We start from the raw sequence: 26,979 nt of genomic DNA, 5'->3' as shown, positions 1-26,979 counted from the left end.
AATTTTATCTTTTTACGTTCCCTACTGGTTAAGTTTGTTGCCATGAAACACATATTTCATACTAATCTGTTTATGGTACTTTCTTCCCAAAGTTTTTTATTTATTTCATATATTAATCTTCCATTCAGTACTCATAATTTGTCTAATGTTTACAGACGGTATAGCCCTATCAACTGAGATACGGTATATATATATATATATATATGGTTATTTATGAGCCACACTCTAAGTGTAAGTGCTAATGGTACTACCTGGTTGCTAAGATCGAATTAGGTGAGGCGGGACTCGAACCTGATATCTAGCGGTTCAAAATCGAACATCACTACCTCAGTATGGTAACCGCCATCATTGGTTAGAGATGTTAAGTAACATGAATTGGAATCAGTCACAGTGGTGCAAGTACATTCATTCTTTATCACCCCTTAGATTTCGAGTTTCCAGTGTTTCTTCATGCAAATCTTTTTATCCCTTATTCTTGAACCACGCTTTTACTATCATTGATACTATTATTATTTGCACTCTTTTGGTGTTAATTTCATTTGTTTGTTCTGATTTAATACAACGACTCGGGCCAACACACATTTTGTGACTAATTCCCTAAATATTAGTCTGTATAGTTTAAGGAACTAAATTTCCTGGTCATGGTCTTGAAGACAGCCAGTGCTACTGACTATAAATTAGATGTGATATTGACCGTAAACCTATGGCGATGTCTTAGTTAAATCCCACCTTTATCCTGTACATCTCATGATTGTAACAAGTTATTATCTGTCTTCAAGTTTCTTCCCTCTCCATGTTATTGTTTTCTTGTTGGTTTCGCATTGTTACAGTGATATAAAGTATGATCAATAGACATTTGTACTAGGTTATGGATTACATCTGTTTTAGTTGGTTCTAGATTTATGTATTTGTTCACTTACGATTAGCATGGTATGCCACTGGTTACAAAGGAACATGACAAAATAATAAAAATGATATAGAGAAAAGGGTGGTGGTTACTAGCAACGTTTCGAGCTGCTTATTACTCAGGTCTCTGTCTCCTCACCCAAGGAGTTGTGATGAGTCAACACAATTATACTCTATTCCACCTATGACAATCTGACCAACCATGTTCTTTTGCCACTTCTCAACGTTGAAAAGTAATGCACCCTGTAGAGGTCTCCGGGAAGGCATCTGTAAAACGTCAGGATATCGTCAGTGGATGACGATACACATTGTCTGCATTACTAACAAGTTTCGTGACTGTGCGTAAGGAGTCCTCCAGAGGCAACTATGATGCAGATCGCTAACTGGTTGACTTCCATCTGAGTAGCCTCAGTGTTATTGTATTGTAAGGCCATGTTATTCACTTGCTGGGATATGAATGGTCGTTTTAGCAAACGATTTATACCATGTATTTCCTTTAGAGCTGTTTTCGCAATATCATTTAGAGCAAGAGTGAACAGTTATGGGGATATTAGAGAACTCCGATCAGGTCTCCTGCTATTTGTGTTGTGTTATTTTGTTTGATATGCTTTTGTACGGGGCTTTAGAGATTATAATAAGACTGTCAGACATACTGTTCCTCAACACAGATGTGAAAAGTAGACATACAATTTAATGCTGTTTTAGAAATACGTGGTACACTCACTTTATTCTAGGATCATAGAAAAATCTTAGTTTCCCTTATGTTTCCAATCAGTCTCCTGGAAAATGGTTTAAGAAAGACTTTAAAGAGACTTTCTGGGATTAAGCATGTAAAGGATAATCGCAGCCCGATTCCAATTAAACTTGTTTCTGAACCATACCCAAACAGTTTAGTCTCTAAGTCTTTAGGAAATATGTATAGAGTATTTACAAGCAGCACCTACGTACAATCAATGAATTGGTTGGTACAGTAGTGAAGACTCAGTAATATATGTGTTAACTATTCCTGATAACCGTTCCTTAGATATATGATGCTGAATAATGGTGATGTACACTAGAGGAAACTAGAATTTTATTGGTAAAAATCTATGAGCACATTGATTGTTCATCCAAACTTTCTAGAATCATAGGCTTCTTAAATCTATTACTTGCTATTGGAGTAGTTGATATGTGGCTATCTTTTTACAAGTTAAAAATACTTTAAGCTTTATTTCTTCTTCTTTAATGTCTCACATCAACTCGACGCCCAAATACCATGAAACTATTCAATCGAATTTAGACGAAAGTTCTTATTTATTTTTTTATTTTTATTTTTTCACTCCTTTGTCTTACATTCATATTAAGATAGCTTTTTGCATTGTCTCTGTCATTCCCCATAAATTTACCAACTCATATCAATGTACTAATGAATACACCAATTTTTGGATTATTTATAAATGAAGCGGTCCTTATTGATTAAATCTTAGTTTCAACACTAACTAATTTATGTATACAGTACGCTTTTTCATCAACGGGATATTACACAAATTTCTTGTCTATATAACATATTGCTTCTCATCTAATTATGGACAAATAAACATTAGCATTGCGCTTGTCTGTGTTATATATGTATTACTATTACTGTTATCATTGTTCTCGATTGGCATTATTCTAGAATACATCAAACATATCCGGTAAACTCGTCGTATTCACACTATGTACATATAAAAGTTCTAGTCTGTTTCTATTATGCTTATCTGATAAATTTGTCATGCTTTTTGATGATTACGATTACCTTCAACGTGTTGATTAAGTAAGTAGACACATGGATATCTTGACCAGTTGTTAGTAAAACATCAATTCGACACATTTCTTCATAGTGTTAATATTCTCCCTTGGTATCTTCTCTCTACTGAGATTTTCTGCACATTTTCCTTTATTCTATCATAGTCATTTCAGTGTAACATAGGAGTTTTCAAATTTCCCTTAATTCCTATGACAATTTCATATAGACCTCCAGCTCTGTTTTAGTAACTGTGCTGTGAAAAAGGGGCAATATACTAGGTACTTCTGGACTAGATATTTGGTGTATGATAAACCTTATTTTTTTTACATTCAATCCCCCCTTGTGCCATTTCGTTTCCATACTTATCGTTGTTGTGTAGGTGCTTTGCTTTTGTGTGTTGACAGTTAGTTGTTTTATCCGTCACATATGTGCGTGTGTGTCTACTTCTTTTCGCTTGTTTCGATGCTGACCCACCTTCCCCCTTTTCTTTCTTCTGTGTTCCCTGTTTTCTCCATAAAAGTTTCTTCCTTTCGACCATAAAAATATTCTTTAGCACACTCTTCTTTGTATAAACTTGGTATCCTTAACAAATATTTCGTCTAGTTGCATATTTGTTTTGTTAGTTTAATTTAAGGAGAGTTTGATTGTTATTTTTCTTTTCTTTTTTATAATAGAAACTGTTAAATTCATATATGAGTTAATAAAAAAGTAGTATGTTGTAGAATTATATTTACCTGCAGCATTAATGTCTAATTCTCGGTCTACTTAAAAAGTAATCAGAATCCCATAGAATTAGTTCACTTAATGTAGTAAAGTGACATTGGGAATGGTTATGTAGAGAAAAATCCATTTTCGATAGATTGATCAGTATTTCCGTCTGTTCTATTGGAAAGCCTCTTATTTTGAGACAATGGTAAAATATATTTCAACCATAATTCATATAATCAGAAATTGTTTTTTCCAGAATATTCTTAAAGCTTAAAGTAAATGTTTCAGCTAGTGTAATTCAATTCGATTTTCATAACATTCAGGTCCAACCACTTCATTAAAGTTATTAACTAATCGTATGTTTTTATGTCTAAATTAATTTCACTTTAACATATATCAACATAATGAGTTTGTTTTCTACAATATGTGATTAAATACTTTTGTATAATCACAATGCGAAGTTGTTAAATCTTGACTTACTATCTTCTATCCTTTGAAAAATAGTTAATGCATCGAATGCCTAACATAGTTTATATTGTAGTGTTAGAATTTTAAGTTAGTCTGTAACTAAGCTAGTATGATTGTCTTATTTTTATTCTGTCTCTCTCTAAATAACAAAATTCACTCTTATTCAGGGCGTAATGATGACCCGGTGCAATTGATTCCCGCGTGCACCTCAGCTACAGCAAAAATACTCACTTCACAGGTAGGTGAATAATTTTATTTTTAAAGCCATGTATTGTTTTCTATTTTTAAAAATAGAATTGAGAGTCCATTAATTTTCTTGTTATATCAACTTGTTTTGTTACTCTCATCTTGTATCACAAATTCATTAAACATTTGGTAAACTATAACAGTGATTCTAGGTAATATGATTTGGCTGAACAAAATCATCCTAGACTAATTATTTTGTAGCTTCCTGAGTGCATTATTATTTTTAAGAATTGTAAATTTCTAAACTAATTGGTGTTTTTACTGCGATCACGAACGGATCGATGTTAGACCACCTTTGAAAACCTGGGTGACTCCCCAGCAGTGCTCATTCACGATTCCACATGCGGGAATCGAACCCAGGACCTTCGATCTCGTGCGAACGCCTAACTTCCAGACCACTTAGCCGGTATCCAACGGTGTTAATGTTTAACTTAAACTAATCCATGATATTGCATCTCTTGTCTTCGGTGAGTGACGGCCTCACACCCGATTCGTCTCAACTCCACTGGTTGCGACTTCTCACTAGAAAAACAAAAAGTACCTCTCGAAGCTATTCACTAGTGAGCACATGATAGTAATCAGTGTAGGGTTGTGGAGATTGTTGTTGAGGCCGAAAGTCCTGGGTTCGAGTCCTGCGCACGGGATCGTGGATGTGCACTGTTGAGGAGTCCCACATTAGGACGAAACAGCCATCCAGTGCTTCCAAGTTTTCACTAGTGGTCTAACATTGATCGGTTCATGGTCTCACTAAGAAAACTCAACAGTCTCCACTAATCCTTTACTGATAATTGGTGCTTGTAGATTGACCTGGCCATTACACACTACATTTACATATAATTCTTGATAAACTGTTGAAATGTACGCTTCTTGTTTAAGGTTCACATGGTGATCGTGATGTTTATAATTGGGATTAGGTAATGTAAGCCTAATTAGATCATAGGGTAGGAAATTCGCTCATTTTCGAAAAAAGTCTTTCCCTGAATCATGAAGGAGCTAAGTGTCATTTAATATTTTCTCTTCTAGTTTCATCCATTCCTTCCAATGCACTAGTGTTTTAGGTTTCATTGTTACTACGGTTATTGATGGAATAATTCACACTGTTTTGGTTATTTTTACTCCTACTGTATTGTGTGGTATATATATATATATATATATATATATATATATATATATATATATGTATATATATATATATATAACGGAGGTCTGCAGCCCGAGTGGATGATCTAAACGGTGTGTTGTGTTCTTTGAGTTGGGTAGTTTGATTTCGGAACTTTCATTGCGATTCTGAACAACACTATCAATCCCTAGTTCATACAAAACTCTACTACGATATTCAATCCATTTAGCTCAGAGGACAACCACCAAAACTGATACGCACATTTGTACCGCATCATTTTAGTGTCAACGATAGACTAGGTGATGATTGGTAATGCGTTAAACATTTCAATGAACAAAGTCATTTACTTACACAAATCTCTTCCGTATGTAGTGTGAATTACTCTGACTCATCATACACAAATATTTATGACAATATTACAGTATAATAATAGGTTTTTTATTCTTTACGTATTTTCCGATGCACCAAATGTAATATTAGGTTTACTATTCATTTCGATAAAATATACACTACTTCTGTTTTTTCTTCATTGAAACTCCTTTTAAGATCAACTTGTGCCATGAATAAGTTTTGTATATAGGAATGAAGCTGTATAACATTACTATTTATTTGTAACATTCTGTTAATAGTGTTACAAACACTTCGTATTGTATTTTTATTCACATTCTGTATTGTCATGATTGAAATCTAAGTGAATTTGTTTGTCCACTGTCATTTTTATATTAGTATTTTAATCTATCTAATTAAAACAGCTGTTTTACTGTAAATTTGTTCTTTTATCATGTGTATATATGTATGAGATTTTTCATTTGAGGATATATGATTATCGGAGTGTTAATTATGTACTTGTGTTATGAAGTGAAGTTGATTGTTCCTTTTTTTTAAAACGGTTTTTACACTTTCCTTTATTAAAATTCATGTTGAATCTCATCTTTAGTTGTGTGTGTGTGAGTGTAATTCTAACGCATTATAGATTATTTTGTGTACGTATAAAGAGATTACCTTCTGCAGCTACTTCATTCGAATATTGGTTTGAAAAGATTCAACTATTGTTACCTTTTTGTCATTTAGTAGTAGTAGTCTTATAATTAAGAATAGAAACGGTGTAATGTAGCCTGTTTGTGTAATGTTACAAACGATATTAAACAGAACTTTCATTTATATTGTAAATAATTGTTCCATTTTTTGTCTACCACGATAAATGAGTACACCATTATCTTTATAATTTCAAATTTTTGACTGTTTTTGGCAATCATATTCTTCCTTTGTTGGTATCCGTTAAAATATGTTACAGTTTTAAGCTCTCGGTGTTCTTAGTATAAGGTAATTTATCTCGGTTAATTACTCAGTTTTTCATGTGCCAGTGTGTGTGTATATGTGAAGACTATTAACATTATCCGATCGCCCAAACCAAAGGCGATGAAATCGGTTTCCAACCTCGTGTATATAGTAGTTAAATGTTATATTTCATCCATTGAGGCATATCATCGTAGCGACAGTTTATCGTCATAGAATATAGTTTCCTTCAATATCTCTAGTCAAATATTTTTTAGCAAGCTTGCATAAATTATCGTGATTGTCGCTGTTTTTGAATTTTACATCCATAGGCATTCCCATCGCAAAATATATACACTGATGTTACAGTAATTATATAGTGTTCTTGTAGATGATTTCGAGTTTTTTTGAAATCCTTGAATGTTTTTGTATCCCAGGTTTGGGCGAGGGCAGTGAAACAAATGGAGTTAATGTACTTGCATGCATCATTGTAGAAGGATAACTGTCGGACTGAAACAATTTCAGAAATTGTACTAATGTGTGGTGACTTTTGTTTTCGGCACTTGATACTATTATGTCATGAAAATCAGGATACATTCTTATTTTTAAGTGATTGATTTTATAGTATTAGGCTTCGAAAGAATACCTGTACGGCTAAGATTTTATATAGATGAAACAAAAATGAAATTTGTCTCCAGGTCATTTAAAAATTGTTGACTTTCAGCTTGAAATTGGACGTACTTCAAAAATGCTTATAGAACTTTACATTGGGTAATTACGTACTTACATTTTTGGAGTATGAACCACCTACTAAGAATCTACAACCCAGCCTATCCTTAGCTCTCCTTTCCAGCTGTTCCTAAGTGTTGTTTCTTTTGATGTCTGCCTACAACTCCAGACGCAATGTGTTCTTCAGTCTTCCTCTCTTCATTTTACACTGAGGATTCAAAGTTAGGTCTTGTTTTGTGGACACAGTTTATATATATATATATATATATATATATATATATATATATAGTTTTTATCTATAAAGAAGTCGTGAATATCGTTCCCCTAGTATCTTGTCAATAAAGTCATTTCAAACAGTATTAACTGAAAGCTATTCGAAGTTCACGACCATATAGCTTAATCAGTAATCTATTTCATTTAAGGGGCAGGATCAACATAACAAAGATTTAAGTTTTCATCGAACTTCTAAATATTACTTATTAATTAGTATCTTTTAAACCAAAAAATAACCTGAGAGTAAACCCTTCTGACGGATTTCTGTAAGTGCTATTCATTATTTTACTCTCTCTGAATAAGAACGAGTTGTAAAAGTATTTGTTTTTCATACCTATTTAAAGTTTTCACGAGCAGTATATGCTCGTTTAAATTAGCTTAGTTATTCATTCATCTGATTATCTGTCGGTAGTTGTTTTTTAAAATATCATATTGAACATACGCTACGTTTGCTTATCCGTCGCCTACCTTGACGTACAATCCTGGTTAATGTAAGTTAAAAGAAAGCTAAAAGCAGACAATCCAAGAAATGATATCAGTCCATTAAGTCATTAACTACAAAAATGATTGTACAGCTTAAGTATATAAAGTCGTCGATACGAAGATTTTCTTCCCTAAATTACCTTAATTCTCCTTCAACACCACGGGTTTCTTTCGTTATTTGAAAACAACCAAGTCATTTACTGATCTGAGTTGTATTGATAGGTAAAGTATTGTTTGAACCTACCATCTATTTTAATTGAAAACGGAATACTTTAATTATTATGTCACTGTGTCTAGTTGTACTATTTCTTGATAGATAAAATATTACTTAATAGTGACTATTAATAATTTTATATAGAAAATTTTTTAATTGAAATCCTCATCAATTTTCCTTGATACAATATTTCATAAAATATTTATAGAGTTTTACACACACATACACCTTTCTGTACTGTAGATCTCTTCTGATTCGTATCTTATGTGTTCTCCAATCATATTATTCCTGATACATTCGATAGTTTAATAAAGAAGGGAGTTTTGTTTTGTGTTTGGATACTTTGGTTGCTTTTAATAACTTTAACTATTACTGTTTGTATATATATATATATATATATATATATATATATATATATATATATATATACATATGCACATGTTTGTTATACATCTTAGTCAGTCGTAGTAGAGCGTAATAGATGGTGTTGGTTGTCCCACGCAGGTGACTAGATAATAATAATTAATTATCTGAAATAATTCTTATCGTCTTGATGCCTTTTTCAACTCTGCAACACAGTTTCGTTGTAATTGCTTGCATACTACACAAAAGAATGATGTTACAATGTTGAGAAAGTGATTCTGTTTTATACTTACTTACGCCTGTTACCCCTTTGTGAAAGAGCATGGGATTCTTCATCAAACTTTATCCTAGGTTAATCTTTTCCAGTTAATTTATGTTTAAAAAGTTTTCATTCTGTTTTGATATAATTTTATAAAAACCTTATTGTCATGCATGGAGAACAACAACAGTATCGTACAAACAATAATTCTTGTGAAAGTCAATTATTCACTTCACCATATTTCACTTGTTTCTGTTATAATGGAATTAATGTTACAACTTCTCAGTTATATCAACAAAATTCGATTAGTTCTTCTACTACAGCTTGTACATCAAATCATTTTGGTTGTTCAACAACATTACCAATATCTTCTAGTAAATATGATGTAGAGTTCTTGGATTTAACGGATTTAATTGATTCAACATCAAATGTATCATACACAGATTGTTCATTTTCTGTTGATTATCCTACTGAAAAATTATTTTCATGCTCTGATATTATTGATGATGATCATGGATTTTCTCGTAATGATACCATTTCAATGTTATGGCCATCACATACAATTTCAGCATTTGTGAGTAGCTGTAGTAGTAACCTATTAATTATTTCATATTTGGGTTTTGAGAATGTTACTTTTCATGTGATCTACTCGTGTGAATGATTTCAGTGTCATTGTAATTTATCATCAATGTAAATTGCCGTATAAATAATTATTTTCTGGTAACTTTTACGTTTACTACTTATAATATACATAGTTGTGCATTAGTTTCATTCGTCATAATTGTATGTGAAAAAATATATCTATGGAACACACAGGGATCAAGTATTGATAAGTTTTTAAAACTGAATTTAGGTGACTTGGTCGTTAAGACCAAATTAAGTCTACAAATTCAGCTTCTTTCCTTATAATAGTTAACGACAGTTTCATTTCCTCATGGACAATCAAATAATCAATAGCACTGAATACTATTATCATATATCCTCTTCCAGAATTCTCAAGTTTTTATTGTAGTACAACACATTAAATACGTACCATAGTTGGATTACCTGGTATTAGTTTCTAAATCTAATAAACTAGTTTCCCTAATTATTTACAATCGCAGAAGCCGTGTTTCTGAGATATTATAGTTAAAAACTTCTACTTCCAATCGTCACTTCAGTGGTGACGGGATTTAATGATACCTTCGGTTATGCACACTTGACTGAAAATTTCCTTTGACTAGATATTTGGATGTGTCCTGGGTGTTGCAGGCGGTTCTTGTTCTTTATAACAATCAAATTTCCTGCATTCAGACTTACATCTTTTGGTCAGCAGTCATCTTATCACAAGGCTTGTGAAGCTCTTCTAATTAGTTAATCTGTCAATGCGTTAATCCATTGCATGAATCCGTGCATTCGGGTCATTCAATTGTATCGGAAAGACTTGTTTCCCCTTTTCAAACTACATATAAGCATAGCTAGGTCTAGCAACATAAATTATTACCATGTAATAAATGTGGTATACAGGTAGAATTTTCGAAATTCTAACAATCATTTTAATTTTTTACAGTTTTCTTCTATAGAAAAAATTGTCTATCTACGCTTAGTCAGAAAGATCATTTATGAATAGTTAATAGACTGTTGGAAAGTAAATCCTGACTTTCATGAGACTACTGTTCAGTTTGGTTCATTTACGCTTACTGACTGTAACTGACTGATTGACTTCCAGCAACTTATATGTTGCATCATCTGTGTTTTATTTGTTTAATCCAGAAATGTTCACAAATTACATTGTATTCTCCTTTATCTACTTGAAAACTTTCCTGAAATTATATTGTGAAAATAGCATGCTAAATCTCAGCTAGCGGTAGTGCGGCTTACAAAAATTTGATTCACTGACAATTCTTAGATATTTACTACTGGTATTTACTGGACAGTATTAAACCAAAAAATCATTTTTATAATAATTCGCTCCATAGAATTACTCCATATTCCTGTAACTACTTTATTATTAGGTCGCAAATTGTAACCATACTCCACTTTACGAAGCTGGATTGTACATGGTTACTTAGTTACACAACTGTTACTGCTATATGTTGTGTCATTAAATATTGCCAGTAGGTTACCTGTATACAAAATGTGTGTCTTACAAGTCAGTGCATTGTAAATCATCCTGAAACAGTATTAGTTGAGGATCATCAATTTATCATTCTTTTCAACTGACTTTCAATGTTTTAAATCACTTGTAAGCAAAACTTATGGAGAATAGTACATGTATGTCTATCTGTTCTATTTAGTGTAAATACTTCGCTGCAACTAATAAGTTCTCACTCGGATGTCGAACCGTAATTTGTGCTACTTTATTTAGAACTATTTGAAATTGCATGAAAGGGAGTAACGTAGAAGAAAACTTTAGCAATTCTATTTTATCCGTATTTTTAGAATCAACATTGCCCATAATTGTTTGAGGTATTGTAACATTAGATAAAGCCACAGTAACCCAAACTTATGGATTAATTACATTTAATTCTATTGTGTTTTTCTCATTAAAACGTACTACCCTTATTTTTTTAAATGTCAGTTAACTGATTTTGAAGCGATTTGAAGTAAAAAGCTTTTAATTTACTAGAAACTGTGAACTTCTATTATAGCGCCTATTAATGTTTCTTTTTCATTCAATAAACTGTATATCACAATTTGCTTACGAATATCATGTTTAGGCGGTTCAATAAACCTCATGAAAATAGTGAATTGTTGGATTTAGTTTGAATATTTTAGCACCAATAATGTTTTATGTTTATTGTTGTTGGAATAAATTAATCTTGGTATCACACTTATAGTAGTTTTCCTGATTAATCATATCGAACTGATCTCTAGTGGTTATTGTTTGATTATTTTTAAGCACCGGAGATCAAGATATGACTGTACAGTTGTTTTAACGCCTTTTTAATCTGAATTAATGACTGGTTATGACACTTAACAGTTAAAATACTCAAATTATATATTTGAACCTTGCTTCTATGGTATCAATATCTTCCACAGAAAGTGTGGCACGCAACTGAAAAGACAAACATCATCAAGCATACTTTTCTATTGAACTAAAAATTCCCTGATGTACAGTCCATATTTTATATGGTAAAAAAATAGACTTTTTTATAACAGGGATGCTATAACGTAGTTTGTACAAGCTTGAACTGTTAAATCCCGTAATGGTTCAGCATGGGAATCACCTACTTTAGACTCGTAATATTCACGGTTTCGATTCTAGGGAACGGTAGGATTTAAAAAGAAATCGCAGCAGTATCCCAACCAGAAGGTCGTGATGGACCAACAGATTCCAGTCCTGTACAGTTTTCTTTCATACCATGACACTGATTATAAAGGCAATGCCTTATTCACTCTCTATTATCATCTATTCAAACAGCCATTGGAAGTCTCATGGAATACATTAATTGTGGCAAGCAATGGAATGCAAGGTGTGCATTTCTTTTCTTTTGGGACTCATTCTGCTTCGGTTTGGGCACCCGGGCAGTATCACAGCCCTCACACAAATCAAATGAGATTCGTGTGGCGCATATGTATCTGGTGCCCGTTTGTACCAGTATCTATGTGTTCAAATAAATAAATAAATAAATAAAAATTTGGGACTCATTAGTTGGATGTAACTACACCCGAGTCGATGTTTACCCAGTACCCTTATATTCAAACATCCGTGTTATCCACTACGTTACTGAGTCGAGATAGCCACAGGGTATTAGGGAATGACGGCAAATCAGTTGATGAGATTGTAGATCCCCATCGATTGATATGGTTTGGTTAAGTGTTACGTATGCCTGAACACTGATTACCACGACGTGCAATGCTGACTAGTGTTGAGGATGGTTAGAATGAAGTTAGGGGTGACCAAACCAAAACGTGGCATCAGTGCTTGAAGTCACTAACTTCTAGTCTGAGCTATGTTGGTAAATGCATACTACTTGGTTGGGTTCCGCGTGGCTATTGTAATCAGTGGTTGGAGACTGGGTGACATTGCTCAGAATCGATCACAATGACGTAGGTGCCTTCCCTTAGATGGTGAGATTATAATTACCTTATACCTTTCTGTCTATGAACTAATTCTTTCTTCCTTATACACGATCATTCTTTTATTTATTACCACCATTGAAGTAACTACCTCTATGAATTTGGTGTTTAATCTTGTTGTGCTAATGAGGTATGGCAACTTGGACTGATGCATGTATATGCCTGGTTCTACGTTGTAGCTGACTGACTGCTATTTCACAAAAACTCGTCTTTATGTCTTTATCAAAGCAATTAACACAAATGTCAATTAAGATTGATCAAAATTCAGTCAAAAAATATCGACATCAAAAGAGTCCAAACTATTATCAGTTGAATGATAATTGGAATAAATTTACTTCAAATGTATTTATTTCACAAAATCAGAAGAAAAATTTAAAAAGCCACTTCTTTGTTTCTTTTGAATTATGTTTTCCATTTTTATTGAAACCATAAACCGATCAATGTTAGACTACCATTGAAAACCTGTTTACACTGGACGGTCATTTTTTCCTAGTTCGGGACTCCTCAGCAGTATACATTCACGATCCCGCACGCTGGACTCGAACCCAGGGTCATAGGTTTCGCATGAACGCTTAACCTTCAGGTTTTCACTTGTGGTCCAACATTTATCAGTTCATGATCTCAATAAAAACTCAACCCTATGCTAGTAATCATACTTTTCGTGTTGATTTGTCAACTAAAAAAAGGAATTCATTCCATCATATCCATAAATTAATCAATATACACATGTATTTGCTCTTATTTTCGAGTCTCAGTTTTCGTGTTTATGTAAATTTTAAGAGAAATATATTGTACTAATTATATTTAATCGATTTAATTTAGTATTGGGGAGAGTTTAGAACCTGGTTTTTAAAAATACACTCCATAAACAACTACTGTAATGTGTGTATGTTCAGTGTTTTAAAACTAAGAGTTAAAAATGTTATTTCATTATGGTAATGTGTCGTGAACAGCCATTACACACACACATACATGCATACACTTGTTAATTTTAAATGAGAAAAAGGTTAGTTGATTTTTTGTTTGTTTGTATATATCAACTCCTCTTTTTCTCAATTCAACTTGAAGAACATTTCTCCATTATCAATTTCGTTTATAGTTTTGATTTAATTCCACACTATACAACCATTTTAATGTATAAATTTAACGGATTTTATGTCTTCAATAATTTTATTTGGTTTTTATTTTTTACTTAATACGCGTTTTGTGGTTGTTTTCAGCTGAATGATATCGGTTTTTTATTCTTTAAAATTCCATACTCATTCACTATTTTGATATTAACACATACATCTGTACCGGTCTATGATAAGTTCACTTGGTTAGAATAACCAATAATTTATGTGTACATTCAGTCATAAATCTTGATTTTATGCATTCATGTTTATTCTCATTGTGTATAGACACCATTTATCTACTTATATATGGGTACGCGTTTGTGTCTACTCCATTGGTAAGAAAATGATCTGATATATATATATATATATATATATATATATGCTCATTTTTAACTAAATTATCGATGAATATTCTTAATTGTTTGTTATTTTCCAAGAGCTACTTTTCAGTAAAGCTCTTTCCTATAGAATCGTATGTTAGGAAAAATATTTAATTTAGGTTTTTGAAGATAATTTCTTCCCTTTTTGCTTTAGCCTTATATATATATATATATATATATATATATATATATATATATATATATATATATATATACGCTTTTATGTTACTGACATTTTTAAGTGTTCTTTGTCTCTGATCTTTTCATCACTTCAACTACTGTCATATTTAGTTTATTTTCGTTAAGAATGGAAAACGTATATATTTTTGAATTGAACAATATTATGTGTTGGGTGAATTTTTATAAAAGGTTATCGTAACGCAGAAAAAATAAGATTGACTGAAGGTGAATTTCAATAAGTCTCGAAAAAATTTCCATATACTTCACTTATTATTGTGACCTTATCATCAATTTATATACAGTGGTTTCTAGAGTATCTGACTGGTTCATATCTTTCCCCAAATATACTTAATAAAATGAAAATAGAGTCAGATCATGTTTATCATATTGTTAAATAGGAACATAAAGGTGTTTTTCATGTAATAGTGACTAAACCGAATGAAAGTATTAGACTTTCAGCTACTGAGTTACTGGATTGAATCCTACTCGGCGCGATGACAAAGTAATATTACCAAATTTCACACATTAAAATGGTCTGGCTATCAGCTGAGTATGTAAACGTGTATTTGAAAATTGAGTTGTATTTATTTGTTTGTTTAACCACGTTAATATCATTCCTCTATCAGTTTTAAATTAATTGAATTGCATAGAATGGGTTAAGGGAAGTTTTTATTTACAAATTTTATTTGAGCATTTAAACGTGAACATACATTTCAATATAAATTACAATATACCCACCAAATGTCCTGGTACGGCTGAAGGTGAAAAGAACCTTCTCTCCCTCTCGAAATGCTCTCATATGGTCACACGTATATAGCCTTACACTAGGGAAGTCCTGCTCACTGCCTTCTCGTAGCGAGGATGTTTACGAAATTGAGCGGATGTAGAGCGAATGTTCCGCGCTCTAACCGGGCTGGTTGGATCCACATGGGGGTTGGGGGTCGGAAAACCTTGATTCCAAACCAGTTGTGCACATGAACTTCATTATCTCGTGGGAAAATGACGTATAAACCTATTGTTGATCACCGGCTACCATGGGACTGCATCTCCTTACGTTGCTCCACTGCCTTGTTGATTAGACCTTTAGGTCAAAGGCTCTGGTGTGGTTCCCAAAGACAACCACCTGTTTCGGTTTGGGGACCTGGACAGTATCCTAGTCCACTCATAAATTGAATGGTGACTAATTTGTATGGCGCACATATATTTTGGTTCGACTTTGTGCCAATTTTTATATGCCTAAATGATAATAATAATAATACCAATAATAATAACATCGGCAAAATCCACTGTCACTAATTGGGTGGGAATATAGCCCTCCTTTTCCAATGTTCAATAAAAGTGTGTTATCTAACATTTTCGTGGATTTTCCATCCGTTCACTATGTCGATGTTGTATATAAACACGTAGTTCTCACTTGGAATTTCATCTCAATTATCCTATATATCTTTGAACATTACTATAGCCCACCTCAAGTTATCGGATGAAGAAAGCATAATAAATGAAATGAAGTCTCCAATCGAAATTATGCACTTTTGTAGATGATTCACTTACTCAATGAATGGAGAAATGCTAGATATTGCACACATGTCGAATATTGAGAAAGAAGAGACGCGCTACAAATTAACGAACACACATCCCATCCTTTAATTTGTCGCCACGTAATTTAAATAAATATGGGAACATTAAGACTGTCGAAATGTTGTGATATTTCGCCTTCTAGATATCACCTGGTTCATTAGAATCCAATGGTATGCTTTTTTAAGCATATTTCACTGATGAATGGCTTGAGACTTATAGACATATAAACAGTAGTTTTTAAAGTCGTATGTTTATCACACATGAGAAACCAGTGATAAGTGATAATAAACAACACGGTAAACCGATAGTAGCTGATCACAACCAAAACAACTTTATATTATTCTGGACAAATTTAATCTTTGTAAGGTATAATTTTTCTACTTTCTTACACTTGATTAATTACTGAACAATGACTAATGTCATATATAATTTAGTCTTTTTAGTACTGATGAAGTTCTGTCGACCAAGTTGCAATGTGACCACCGGTCTGAGTGAATCTTTTATTAGTAGCGACCTTATCACATGAATTAGAAAGTCTATAGAGTATTTAATATATAATTTGAGACAGTACCTCGGTTACTTAATATTGTATTAGTATTCTACGTGGTAAGTTGGTCATATGCAATATAGAACCTGAGAAATGTGTGCATCGCTTGCGTTTGCTCCACCACATTAGCACAATGAGATGAAATTAATAAGATAAATTCTGTATTAATGGAATTAGTAACTTCAGCAGAAAAAATTAGGTAGAAATAATATGATTCAAGAAAAATGCATAGAGTCGTGGGATATTAAAACGGTATAAAATAATTTTGAATCTTAGAATCTGAGAGAAGAAATATATCTACATCATTGTAACCAATGATAAGACATACTACTCAACGTCTCCAACAGATTCATTACTATAGTTATGGCAGTTTAAAATAATTTGACTCATTTACTGTGTGCAATTTTACAAACTTGGTTTTAAGTCACATTCCTCAAGCGAGAATTAATTATACTATTTAACTTTTAAGACCAAAATAGCTGTTATTAGGTTCAAACCTGTGATATAATGCTTGAAAACTTAACGACTTAACTACTTAAACACCTCTTCGTTAACAAATTGTTATCATTCTGGTACATTCATTATCTTTAAAATTAAAACATGAATTTCAACGAAGGGATCTCTTTTCAACGAATTTATTATCAAGTTGTGCAATCGTATATATATATATATATATATATATATATATATATATATATATATATGAAAATTTTGTTTTTGTAAAAGTACTAATCCCATGTTTATCATAATAATAATAATAATAATAATAATAATAATAATAATAATAATAATAATAATTTCCAATCGTAAACTTTTTGAAGACTGTGCTCTCTCTTTGAATTATTGATCATTTAAAAAAAGTTTGTCTATCGGGTCGCATAACGTCAACTTTGCTAATACATTTTGTTACAATATCTATTCACCTGTAGTTTATTTCTGCAAATAGTACAAATTCTGTCCCGTTTATATTTGTGAAGATTTTTTAAAAAGTAAAAATTATTTTAGAAACAATTTTCTTAGTGTATTATTATTATTATTATTATTATTATTATCAATCATTATCTAGAATTGTGCAAATGAATTAAAATGAAATATTTGACCTAATTTACTGATTAACTTGTATTCACATATACTTGATTTGTTTTGTATTATTACAAGTGCTTTCTCTTTCTTTCTTTCTTTCTCCCTGTCTATCTGGGTTTTTTTGTTTGTTTGTATGTATTTTGTGCGAATAAGATATCTCAGACAATAAAAGATACTTACTGGCCTTTTTTTAATCTTCTTTTATTCACTCTTCCTTCTTATTCTTTTCTCTATGTAAACAGCTGCATGGATTACTTCTAGTCTAGGTGATTAGTAAAAGAGAAGAATTTTCTTCGAGTTAATTCATATATATATATATATATATGTCGCCTTCTCTATTCTTTTCACTATAACTAGTTTTCCCCAGTGTTAAATGTGATATTCAGTTTATCCCTGTAGGGAGGTAGGCAGTATCAATACCTCACCTCTGTCCCTTGTTATATATATATATATATATATATATACATGCGCGTAGTAATTGATAATTTGACTTGGTGCACAAACCAAAAATATAAATTAATGGTTTGCACATCTGTGCTTTCGATTGTTTTTTAAAAAAGGATTTTTTTTAGAGATTGCACTGTCTTTTAACCGATTCCTCTCAGTACGAGTACAAATATATGTCTGTCTGTATATGTGTGTGTGTGCATGTATCGTATGAAATTTTCTGCTGACTTCGTGAAAATTTTCGTCTCTTCACTGTTTGTTCTAGAAAATCTTTCTTCTGTTCTTTTTTTGCTTCAAAAAATAATCAGTCTTCAACTATTTCATGAATTACCTGTATTTATACTGATAATTTATGTGATCGTATTTGTACGTTTGTTTTACGCCTTTGTCTTCACCTTATCATCTCAATATCTCTTGCTAGTTTTCTTTCTTGAAATGCATAATTTAATCACTTTGGTTATTTGTATTCATCATCACCGTCAGCACATAATATTAACAACAATAATTGTTATTACTATTTTATCATCCTCATTTATGATTATTACGACGATATGTACAAAGGCAAACTATGTCTGTTTTATAGGTCAACGTGTGTCTTCAAATAATCAGATATAATAAATATAGCTGTAGTCATAAACGAGTAATTTTTTCCACTCTTTTCTCTCATTGTTTCTGATCTATTTTCTCCTTCATCCTCATCCATCTTCTAATTCACGACGTTGATTTCATCCTTGATTGTCACCACCCTGTTCCTGAAACCCCTCAGCTGATATTTTCTTATTGTTCTGTCTTCTTTATGTTACTGAATTTGTACAGATTCATATTCTACTTTTCTTCTGTGAAGAAGTAATAATGCGTTCTTACTATTTTAAAGAGAAAGTTTTTTGGTTTGTGGAAAAGGGTTTCGATAAATTCGTTAACAAAATTTCAATAATATAATGTGTTACGATCGTTTATCAATTATGTAGTTAATTACTGTCGTCTTAGATCGTTCTTGACAAACCATACACCTATGTATATATAAATAGATTACTGGTTATTTAAAAAAATTATTTTAACTTAATCATATTTTTATACTTTATATTTGATAAGAATTAGTCGGAGTAGTTCAGTAAGGGGATCTATATTGACTACACTCTTATAACCTTGGTGTTTTAACTATTAACCTGTCGAGTATTTAGATCTACTTCATAGACATTTTCATTATTTATGTCAGACATGTTATTGTTTCAGTTATTATTTGAAAGTCCGCCTCGTTTATTCGTTTTTAGACCGAACTTTTTATTCATACTGACCGATTTTATATTTATGTATTTGAACACAAATACTGGTACAAAGGGGTACCGAGTACAAATGCGCCACACAAGTCACTTGATTTGTGTGTGGGCTATGATACTGCCTGGGTGCCCAAACCGAAGCGGATGGTTTTCTTATGAGTCAGTCTGACTGACACCCGGAGCCTTCGACCTAAAGTTTTGATCCACGTGGCAGTGGAGCAACGTCAGGAGATGCAGTCCCATGGTAGCCATTTGTTCCCTCAGGACACTGGAGACCATGTGCACCATTGGTTTAGATTCAAGGTTTTCCAACTCCCCTAGGTGAACTCTCCGTGGACATCCACCCGGTTAAAGCACCGGACATTTGCTTTTCATCTTTTCAATTTCTTAAACGACATTCCCGCCACGAGAAGGCAGTGGGTAGGACTTCCCTGGCAAACTCTGTATACGCGTGGCCATGTGAGAGCATTTCGAGAGGGGGAGAGTTGACACTCCCCACCCTCGGCCGTACCAGGGCATTTGGGAGCTTTGACTGAACATCAATATACCTGTTCTTTCATATTATTGTGTATGGAAGAGCTCTTCCATACTATGTTGTTATATACAGATTCATAATTGGACAGAAACAACAAACCTCTTGACATAATCTGGTACTTGAATTTCTCACTTTGTTACTTAACCTGTTTACTAATATCTCAACTAAACTACACGGGAAATAACTCATTTTCTTACTGTACACAAAATCAACGATTGAACATGGTTAAGCAAGTGTTTAATATCGATTCGTTTTAGACCTTTATCTTCGATATTTTTCGTTATTTCTGCGTAGAAGCGCTGTGATAATCTCAACAATAATATCTCCTGTATATACTTGACGTCTAATTTCTGTCAAACTGTTTGTTCAGATTTTAAGGAATTTTCGTCATATATACTATTTTACGATTGTGCTAGTGAGATTAACATTTCTTTTAAAAAAACTCATTTTAGCTTTACGATTCTATGCTTGGTGGTATCAAAGATCCAAACAGTTCAACTGTCAGTGAAAATGATATTTGTTCTCGGTTATCATCGACTCATACAACTCCATCATCAAATTTATTAACTGGTGGAAATTACAATTGTCCACCGATAACTACACCCTTGTCATCATCATCATCATCATCATCATCATCAATATCATTATCTTCACGGAATAGATCAAACATAGAATCGATCATTCGAACTGATCATATACATGACAATCGTGATCCTTTTATTTACACAAATTTAAATGTTGTTCCTGTTGGTGGAAATAATACATCATGTATGTCAGCTTTATGCAGTAGTGGTGCTGGAAATGATGATATTGATTCACGTCGTATAATTAAATCAAGTATTATCCCGACTGGTATTGATGAACCCAATAAACGTGAAATAAAATCTCTTCATTTCCAATCAAATAATCCATTGATTGCATCTTCGGGAATTTTTGATTCTTATTATGGAATTGGTAGGTGGCCAGTTTTTTTAAAACAACTAAAATTTTAAGTGATTATTTATTCATTATCAATTCCAATATGGCGTTTATTTTAATAAAAAAAATGTTGTGTGTTGTTGTACTACTTACTATCTATTTTTCCGTAATGCAGTCACATATCACTGTGTTCTATTCGTGTTATTCATAGATTTCTCTGCTTATTATGTGTGATTGTTTCATTGTTGTTCAGTAAAAAATTCCACTGGTTGGTTTTTAAGGAAGAAACGAGTATAGTTTGCGTAGTGTTTTCCATTATCTCAATTTTTTAGAGATCAATCTGTTTTAACCTAGCTATTCTTGTTGAATTCATGAATTGATTGAAATTGGACATCAACACAAATGGACGCCAGCTCAATGGTCGCGCGTAAGATTTAGGGTTCTAGGTTAGGTCCCTATTAGAATCGTGGATACACATTGTTGAGTGGCTCCATATTAGCATTAAATAAGCTACCCAGTGTTTTCGGGTTTTCTGTTGTTGTCTAACTAGAGTCAGTTTGTGAGTGTTTACTACAGAATTCAATAATCTCCACAAACTCTTTTTTACTAATAATTACTATAATTTGTTTAGCAACTTCAAGTTTATATATTCAGCTTTAAGAGAAGATGCCTTGTTTGGCGACTGCTGACAAATGATATGTACCTTTATTGACCCCAATAGGTATATTAAGTTCGATTCTATAACTTAATGAATAAGCCAAGTACTTTAATCAAATTTATTACTAATAAATATGTTAATCATTAGTCTCAACCAATAATCCTGCTAATATTGTTTAAAGCTTCTGCCTGCCACTCGTACTGTGGTAACATGGGACAAATCCATGAAGTCACTGACAAGTGGACTGAGCCATATTGGTAGGTGTAGACTACCTGGTTGGTATCCGCGAAATGATAGCAACCGATGGTTAGAGACCTTGAATGATATGGCTCAAAATCGTTTGCAATGGCGCAGGTGCATACACTCTTTGTGTTCTCCCAAATTTTGATCACCTTATTCCTCCTTGTCTCTTTTTTTCTCTTCCCAAATTTATTTCACTGTATTATACTCTTTAAGTAACATCTCCAAACACTAATCTCCCCGATTACTGCTTATACTCTTATTACCTCTACCACTACGGGATTTGAATCGACAACTGCATCTGTGTGCTAATGTGGTGTGGCAACTCGAACTGATGTACGTACGTATGTACGAAGTTCTACGTTGTTACTGACTGACTGACTGAATTTGTAGTTATGTAAGATTATCTGGCCGGAGGTTGAATGGTTGCTCAAAATCGGTCACAATAGATCAAATACCTTCACTTTAAATCTTCAAGTTCCAGTATTTCTCCATGTAAACCCATTTGATTCCATCATCTCATATTATGTTTTCGATGTTTAATCTTTCTCATGACTATTAGCTATTGCATTTATTTCAATTCCTTTATTATTTATCATCATTAGCTATATCATCTTGTGAATATACACTTATATTTATCATAGTCTCTCCATGTTGATAAAAGGAAATCCGATTAATTTTTCTAAGATATTTTAAATAAATTAGATTAAAGAGAAAAGAAAAATGTAAGTAATTGTATACGATTTGTAAATATTATACTATTTTACTTATCATAATTTTACTTTGTTTTTGTAGTAAAATAGCGGAAAAGTTTTAATATAATTACTTTTACAGCTTTAGGTATTATCTATGTGTAGTACACATTAAAAGGGGAAAAGTTAGTAAAAAAAAAGAAATTAGAAAAAATATTCTGTTATTTGCATTTTTTGTTTTGTTTTTTAATCAACAATGTTTGATCAGTGCCTAAAATAAATTCTCTTTTTTTTTACAATTTTATTCTATATCTGTTCATATTGTTGATATGTTATAGGAAGAATTGAATAAACTATGTATTATCATCATTGTTACTATGATTAGTATTATTATTACTATTGTGTATTTTGTATTTCTCTTTACCCCCCCTCTCCTATTTTGCATTTTGTAAATTTCTGTATTCTATGATAGTTGTTTACATCAGAGTGTGTTTACTTATTCTTCGTTTTTTTGCCTGTTTTTTTTGCCACCCTCTCTCGCTCGCTTTCTTCTGTCTAACTTTTAGAGAATAGTTTTTCTGTAGGCAACACATCTGTGCTCCAATGTTGTTGCATGTGTTTTTTATTATTATTATTATTAGTGATTTTGTTATGTCCCCAGAGGTCGCAAACGTGATTTTTTTTTCGTGATACTGCTTACACGTATTTGTTCTTTGTTGATGTTGTTGTTGAAAAAAACAACAACAAGAATTAGCTGATTCACAAGACAATTTGACTGTGTATGCAAAGCCCTAAGGCAGTGTGATATTAGTTTATTTGCTTATAATCCTTAAAATTTTATTCTTAGCCAGCCAGTCCCCTTATGCTTCGATTTGTTTTGTACTGAGTAATTGAAAATAATCTGCTTGTTTTCTGTTGACCTTAGTTCTAGCTTTTGCTTAAAATAAAATTTCTTATGCAAAATTAATGTAATGCTGTTTATTTGAGAATTGGTTGATGCAACTACTTTGTAGATGAATTCTCCTACTACTACTGTTGGCCAGTAGTAGTAGTAGTAGTGGTGGTAGAACTTACTGAATAAAACGTATCTTTGTGTGCAGTTGGTGCATATCTTGCTTCTTTGTGATCCATGCTAGTTTTTCATTTAATTGACTTGTAACAGCTTAAATTTCTTGTCATTTCTTTTTATTTATCTGTGTAGATTCTGTGTGTGATGGAAATACAATTCCAAGCGGTTGGTCAAATACAACTAATGTCATTAATCCAGGTTGCGTAGTGGCAGGTTCTGTTCATACATCAAATTTTCCTTCACATATTTCCAATGATAATAATAATAGTAGTGCCTGTCAGTTGACGTCTGAATTGACTTCTGTTCCCACCTATCCCAATTCTAATCCCTCTATCCATCCTGAATCTACTCATCCGACACATGTAAATATGGTAAATTTATCCTGTTTTTTAGGGGGTGGTATTGAGTTATTATTATTATTTTATGTTTGAAAAGGAAAACACTTTAATTTGCATTGAATATTATTTACTCCGCTGATCAATTTTGACTAGTCTGCTGTTACTATCTACGATTGTGTAAAATCCTCATTTTTTGGTGTCTAGCTATCAATTTAAAACACGTTATTTCGTAAGATAATTAGCATTAATGCAATTATTCATCATCAATTATTAAAACTCTGTTGTTTTATTGTTTAAACTTTAGTAGTCGTCTAATTGTAACTTGTAACACTTTCTTCAAAATAGTGTTTCCAGCATTAAATGTTTGGTGAATAGGGAATGACAATGTTCAATATTTTTATTGAATACTTTGAGAAAAAAACTCATATCGAATGCTCTGTTAAATAATTCACAAGATAATATTGTTCATTGAATTTTAAATGGATGAAATTCGTAATAAATTGTCATGGTAATGACGGAAATTTATCCTACAACATTTTATGAAATTAACTCATTGCTAGGCTTCTTGGGCCACATCAGTACAATTTTTTTCAAAATGATAATGGTTAGTTGGCTTATTTAACATTTTTCATTCCAACACCGGTCAAAATGTGAAGAATCTGTGCAACAGAAAGATATACCTAATGATAGAGCAGTCAGGTTCTTTGAGATGCGTCTTAGATTCAGACACTCATTAAGTGATGACTTAATAAGTAAAGCTCTCAATACTTCATGGCCATAGGTTTAAACTCAAAAACTCTTAATTCAGTTTTGGAATTGTATAAATATGACTATCTTTCAAAATGTATTATGTGTTATAGTTTGATAAATTACATAGTTTTGTGATTGTGAAGATTAGTGAATTGTACTCTGATCGAACACGTCAGCTCAATCGATACGTTGTGGCCAAGTGATAACAGCTTACGAGATCTGAACATCTACTCAATCCCATAAATGAACTAATTTCAACCGCACGAACGCTAACCAGAAGAATAGGTTTTTTTAAGTAGTACAATTACGTGTTTACATACAAAATGCTTAACATAAAAATATGGTGGGATTTCTCAAATAATTGGAAGATATATCAGTTTTATCGCTCACTTACTCGTCAACAATTTAGAATCTAACTATTATGCCTAATTCTTGCTTCGCTTATCATATTATTGTTGAAGGCATCAACCTATGCTTGGCTCTTCACCTCTCTGTCTAATTGATATTTTTTAAAATTTAAGCTTGATCCGATTACTCTGTAACTTAATCGGGAAACATTGTAGATATTTTTGAGAAAATATTATGTCATTTGGTTTTGTTACAGGGAATGAATTATTCTGGGGTCGGTGGAGTTGGTGGTAATATGTATGCACCGACTACATTACAACCTTGTCCATTGGTTGGATTATCTGATTCTTCCATTCAACACCCATGCAATATACCTCAACCTGGTAAGTTGACTGTCAATAAAAAACACATGATTTGTGTGTGCTTATGCATTCATTAGAGTAAATTTCTATAATATAATTTATTTAGCAATGTAAATAATGTTAAGTTTCTATTATAGGTATGTAGGTAGGCTAAAATAATGGTTGGATTTGATTGTTAAGAATATTGTTAAGATTCTCATGCCTTTTTTAGTCAAATCATTCTGTATAAATGGAAAATATTTTGTTTGAAAATTAATTAAACCTAAATGAGTACAATTATTTTTACTTAGTCTAAGGATTTTTCAATGTTTATGTGATAAGGTTTCTAATCTTATTAGAAAAATTCCTTTAGAGTAATTTATCTGGGTGCAAAAAATGTCTCGTTCTAGATCATTTATGTATCTATATGTATTAACACACAAACGTTGGTAAAAGGAGGCACCAAATATATATGCGTCACACTGTAGCGGCTTGGCTTCGTTTATCAATCAACCTGATAACCGTTATTAAATATACCCCAACGGTGTATGAATTCAGAAGGTAACAAGCGGCAATTACAGTTTATTTTATTGGATAACACAGTTAACAAAATTTCAAACACATCGAGGCGAATTGGAGCAGAGACGCTATTGTGTGTAAGCGAGCGAACACAGAGGCAAAATTATAGTGAAATCGAATCGAGGCGAAGCGAAGACAATTAATAAAATTCAAGCATATATGTTCATAAAGACATGATAGTGATCGTAATAATACAAAAAAATAGGCAAATTGTTACTATCTGTTGTTTAAGCTAAATGAAGGACTACACTGGTCCCGCGTGCGTGACCGTGGGTTCACACTGCTGAAGAGGAGTCCTATACCAGGACGAAACGGCCATCCAACGCTTCCAGGTTTTTAATGGTGGTCTAGCTTAGATTGACATGCGATTTAAGCTGTGAAAGTACTACAATCTCCACAAATTCCCATACTGATAATATTTTGGTTTCACATTTTTATTTAAATCAATCATAAATATTACCTGCTTCGGTTTGGGCACCCGGGCAGCATCACAGCCCTCACACATATGAAATGAGATTTGTGTGGCGCATATGTATTTGGTGCCTCCTTTTACCAATATATATGTGTTAAAATAAATAAAATAATTCCTATTTGCTATGATGATACAGTTGCAAAATTCTACACAAAAACTTGATTGAATCTTATTTCTGAGTTTATAACATATTACATATGAGATTGTAAACTGCTTAATGGACAGTTGATAAACAGATCTTCACTTAGATCCCTTCACTTTGGTTATTCCTCATCTAATTCAATGTTGATTTTGCAGAAAGTGAACTTATATCTCTATTTGTGTCACAAACAGAAACACTACTATGGGATCCTTCAGACTGCGCTTTGCAAAATAGCTGTAGAGCTGATGTGTTTATTATGATAGATCGTTGAGTAGTAGTAGTAGTAGTAGTAAACAATCTTGTATTACTATCCAGTGTTTTGTTATAATCGAATTTATCGGTCAAATATTATTGTGATTAGATATTAGTGCATTTCATTCTTATGTAATGTACATACGAGGGATTCCACAAACTTTTTA

General features: G+C 32.4%; 1 protein-coding gene across 2 annotated transcripts in view; it reads left to right on the top strand.

Moving 5' to 3' along the window:
• Positions 1 to 26,979, top strand: part of TCF4_1 (Transcription factor 4) — a gene marked incomplete at its 3' end in the record, with an annotated part of 47,399 nt that overhangs the window by 5,280 nt on the left and 15,140 nt on the right. For both annotated transcript variants that reach the window (XM_035731710.2, XM_051209906.1), the window contains exons 5-8: positions 4,015 to 4,085; positions 20,466 to 20,967; positions 23,723 to 23,961; positions 25,283 to 25,409. In XM_035731710.2, the coding sequence (XP_035590002.2) occupies positions 4,015 to 4,085; positions 20,466 to 20,967; positions 23,723 to 23,961; positions 25,283 to 25,409 (939 nt within the window). The remainder of the gene's footprint in view (positions 1 to 4,014; positions 4,086 to 20,465; positions 20,968 to 23,722; positions 23,962 to 25,282; positions 25,410 to 26,979) is intronic.

The sequence above is a fragment of the Schistosoma haematobium genome, chromosome 1, assembly GCF_000699445.3.
Source record: "Schistosoma haematobium chromosome 1, whole genome shotgun sequence".
In the NCBI taxonomy this organism is placed as follows: domain Eukaryota; kingdom Metazoa; phylum Platyhelminthes; class Trematoda; order Strigeidida; family Schistosomatidae; genus Schistosoma; species Schistosoma haematobium.
This window is presented reverse-complemented; position numbering and strand designations above follow the sequence as displayed.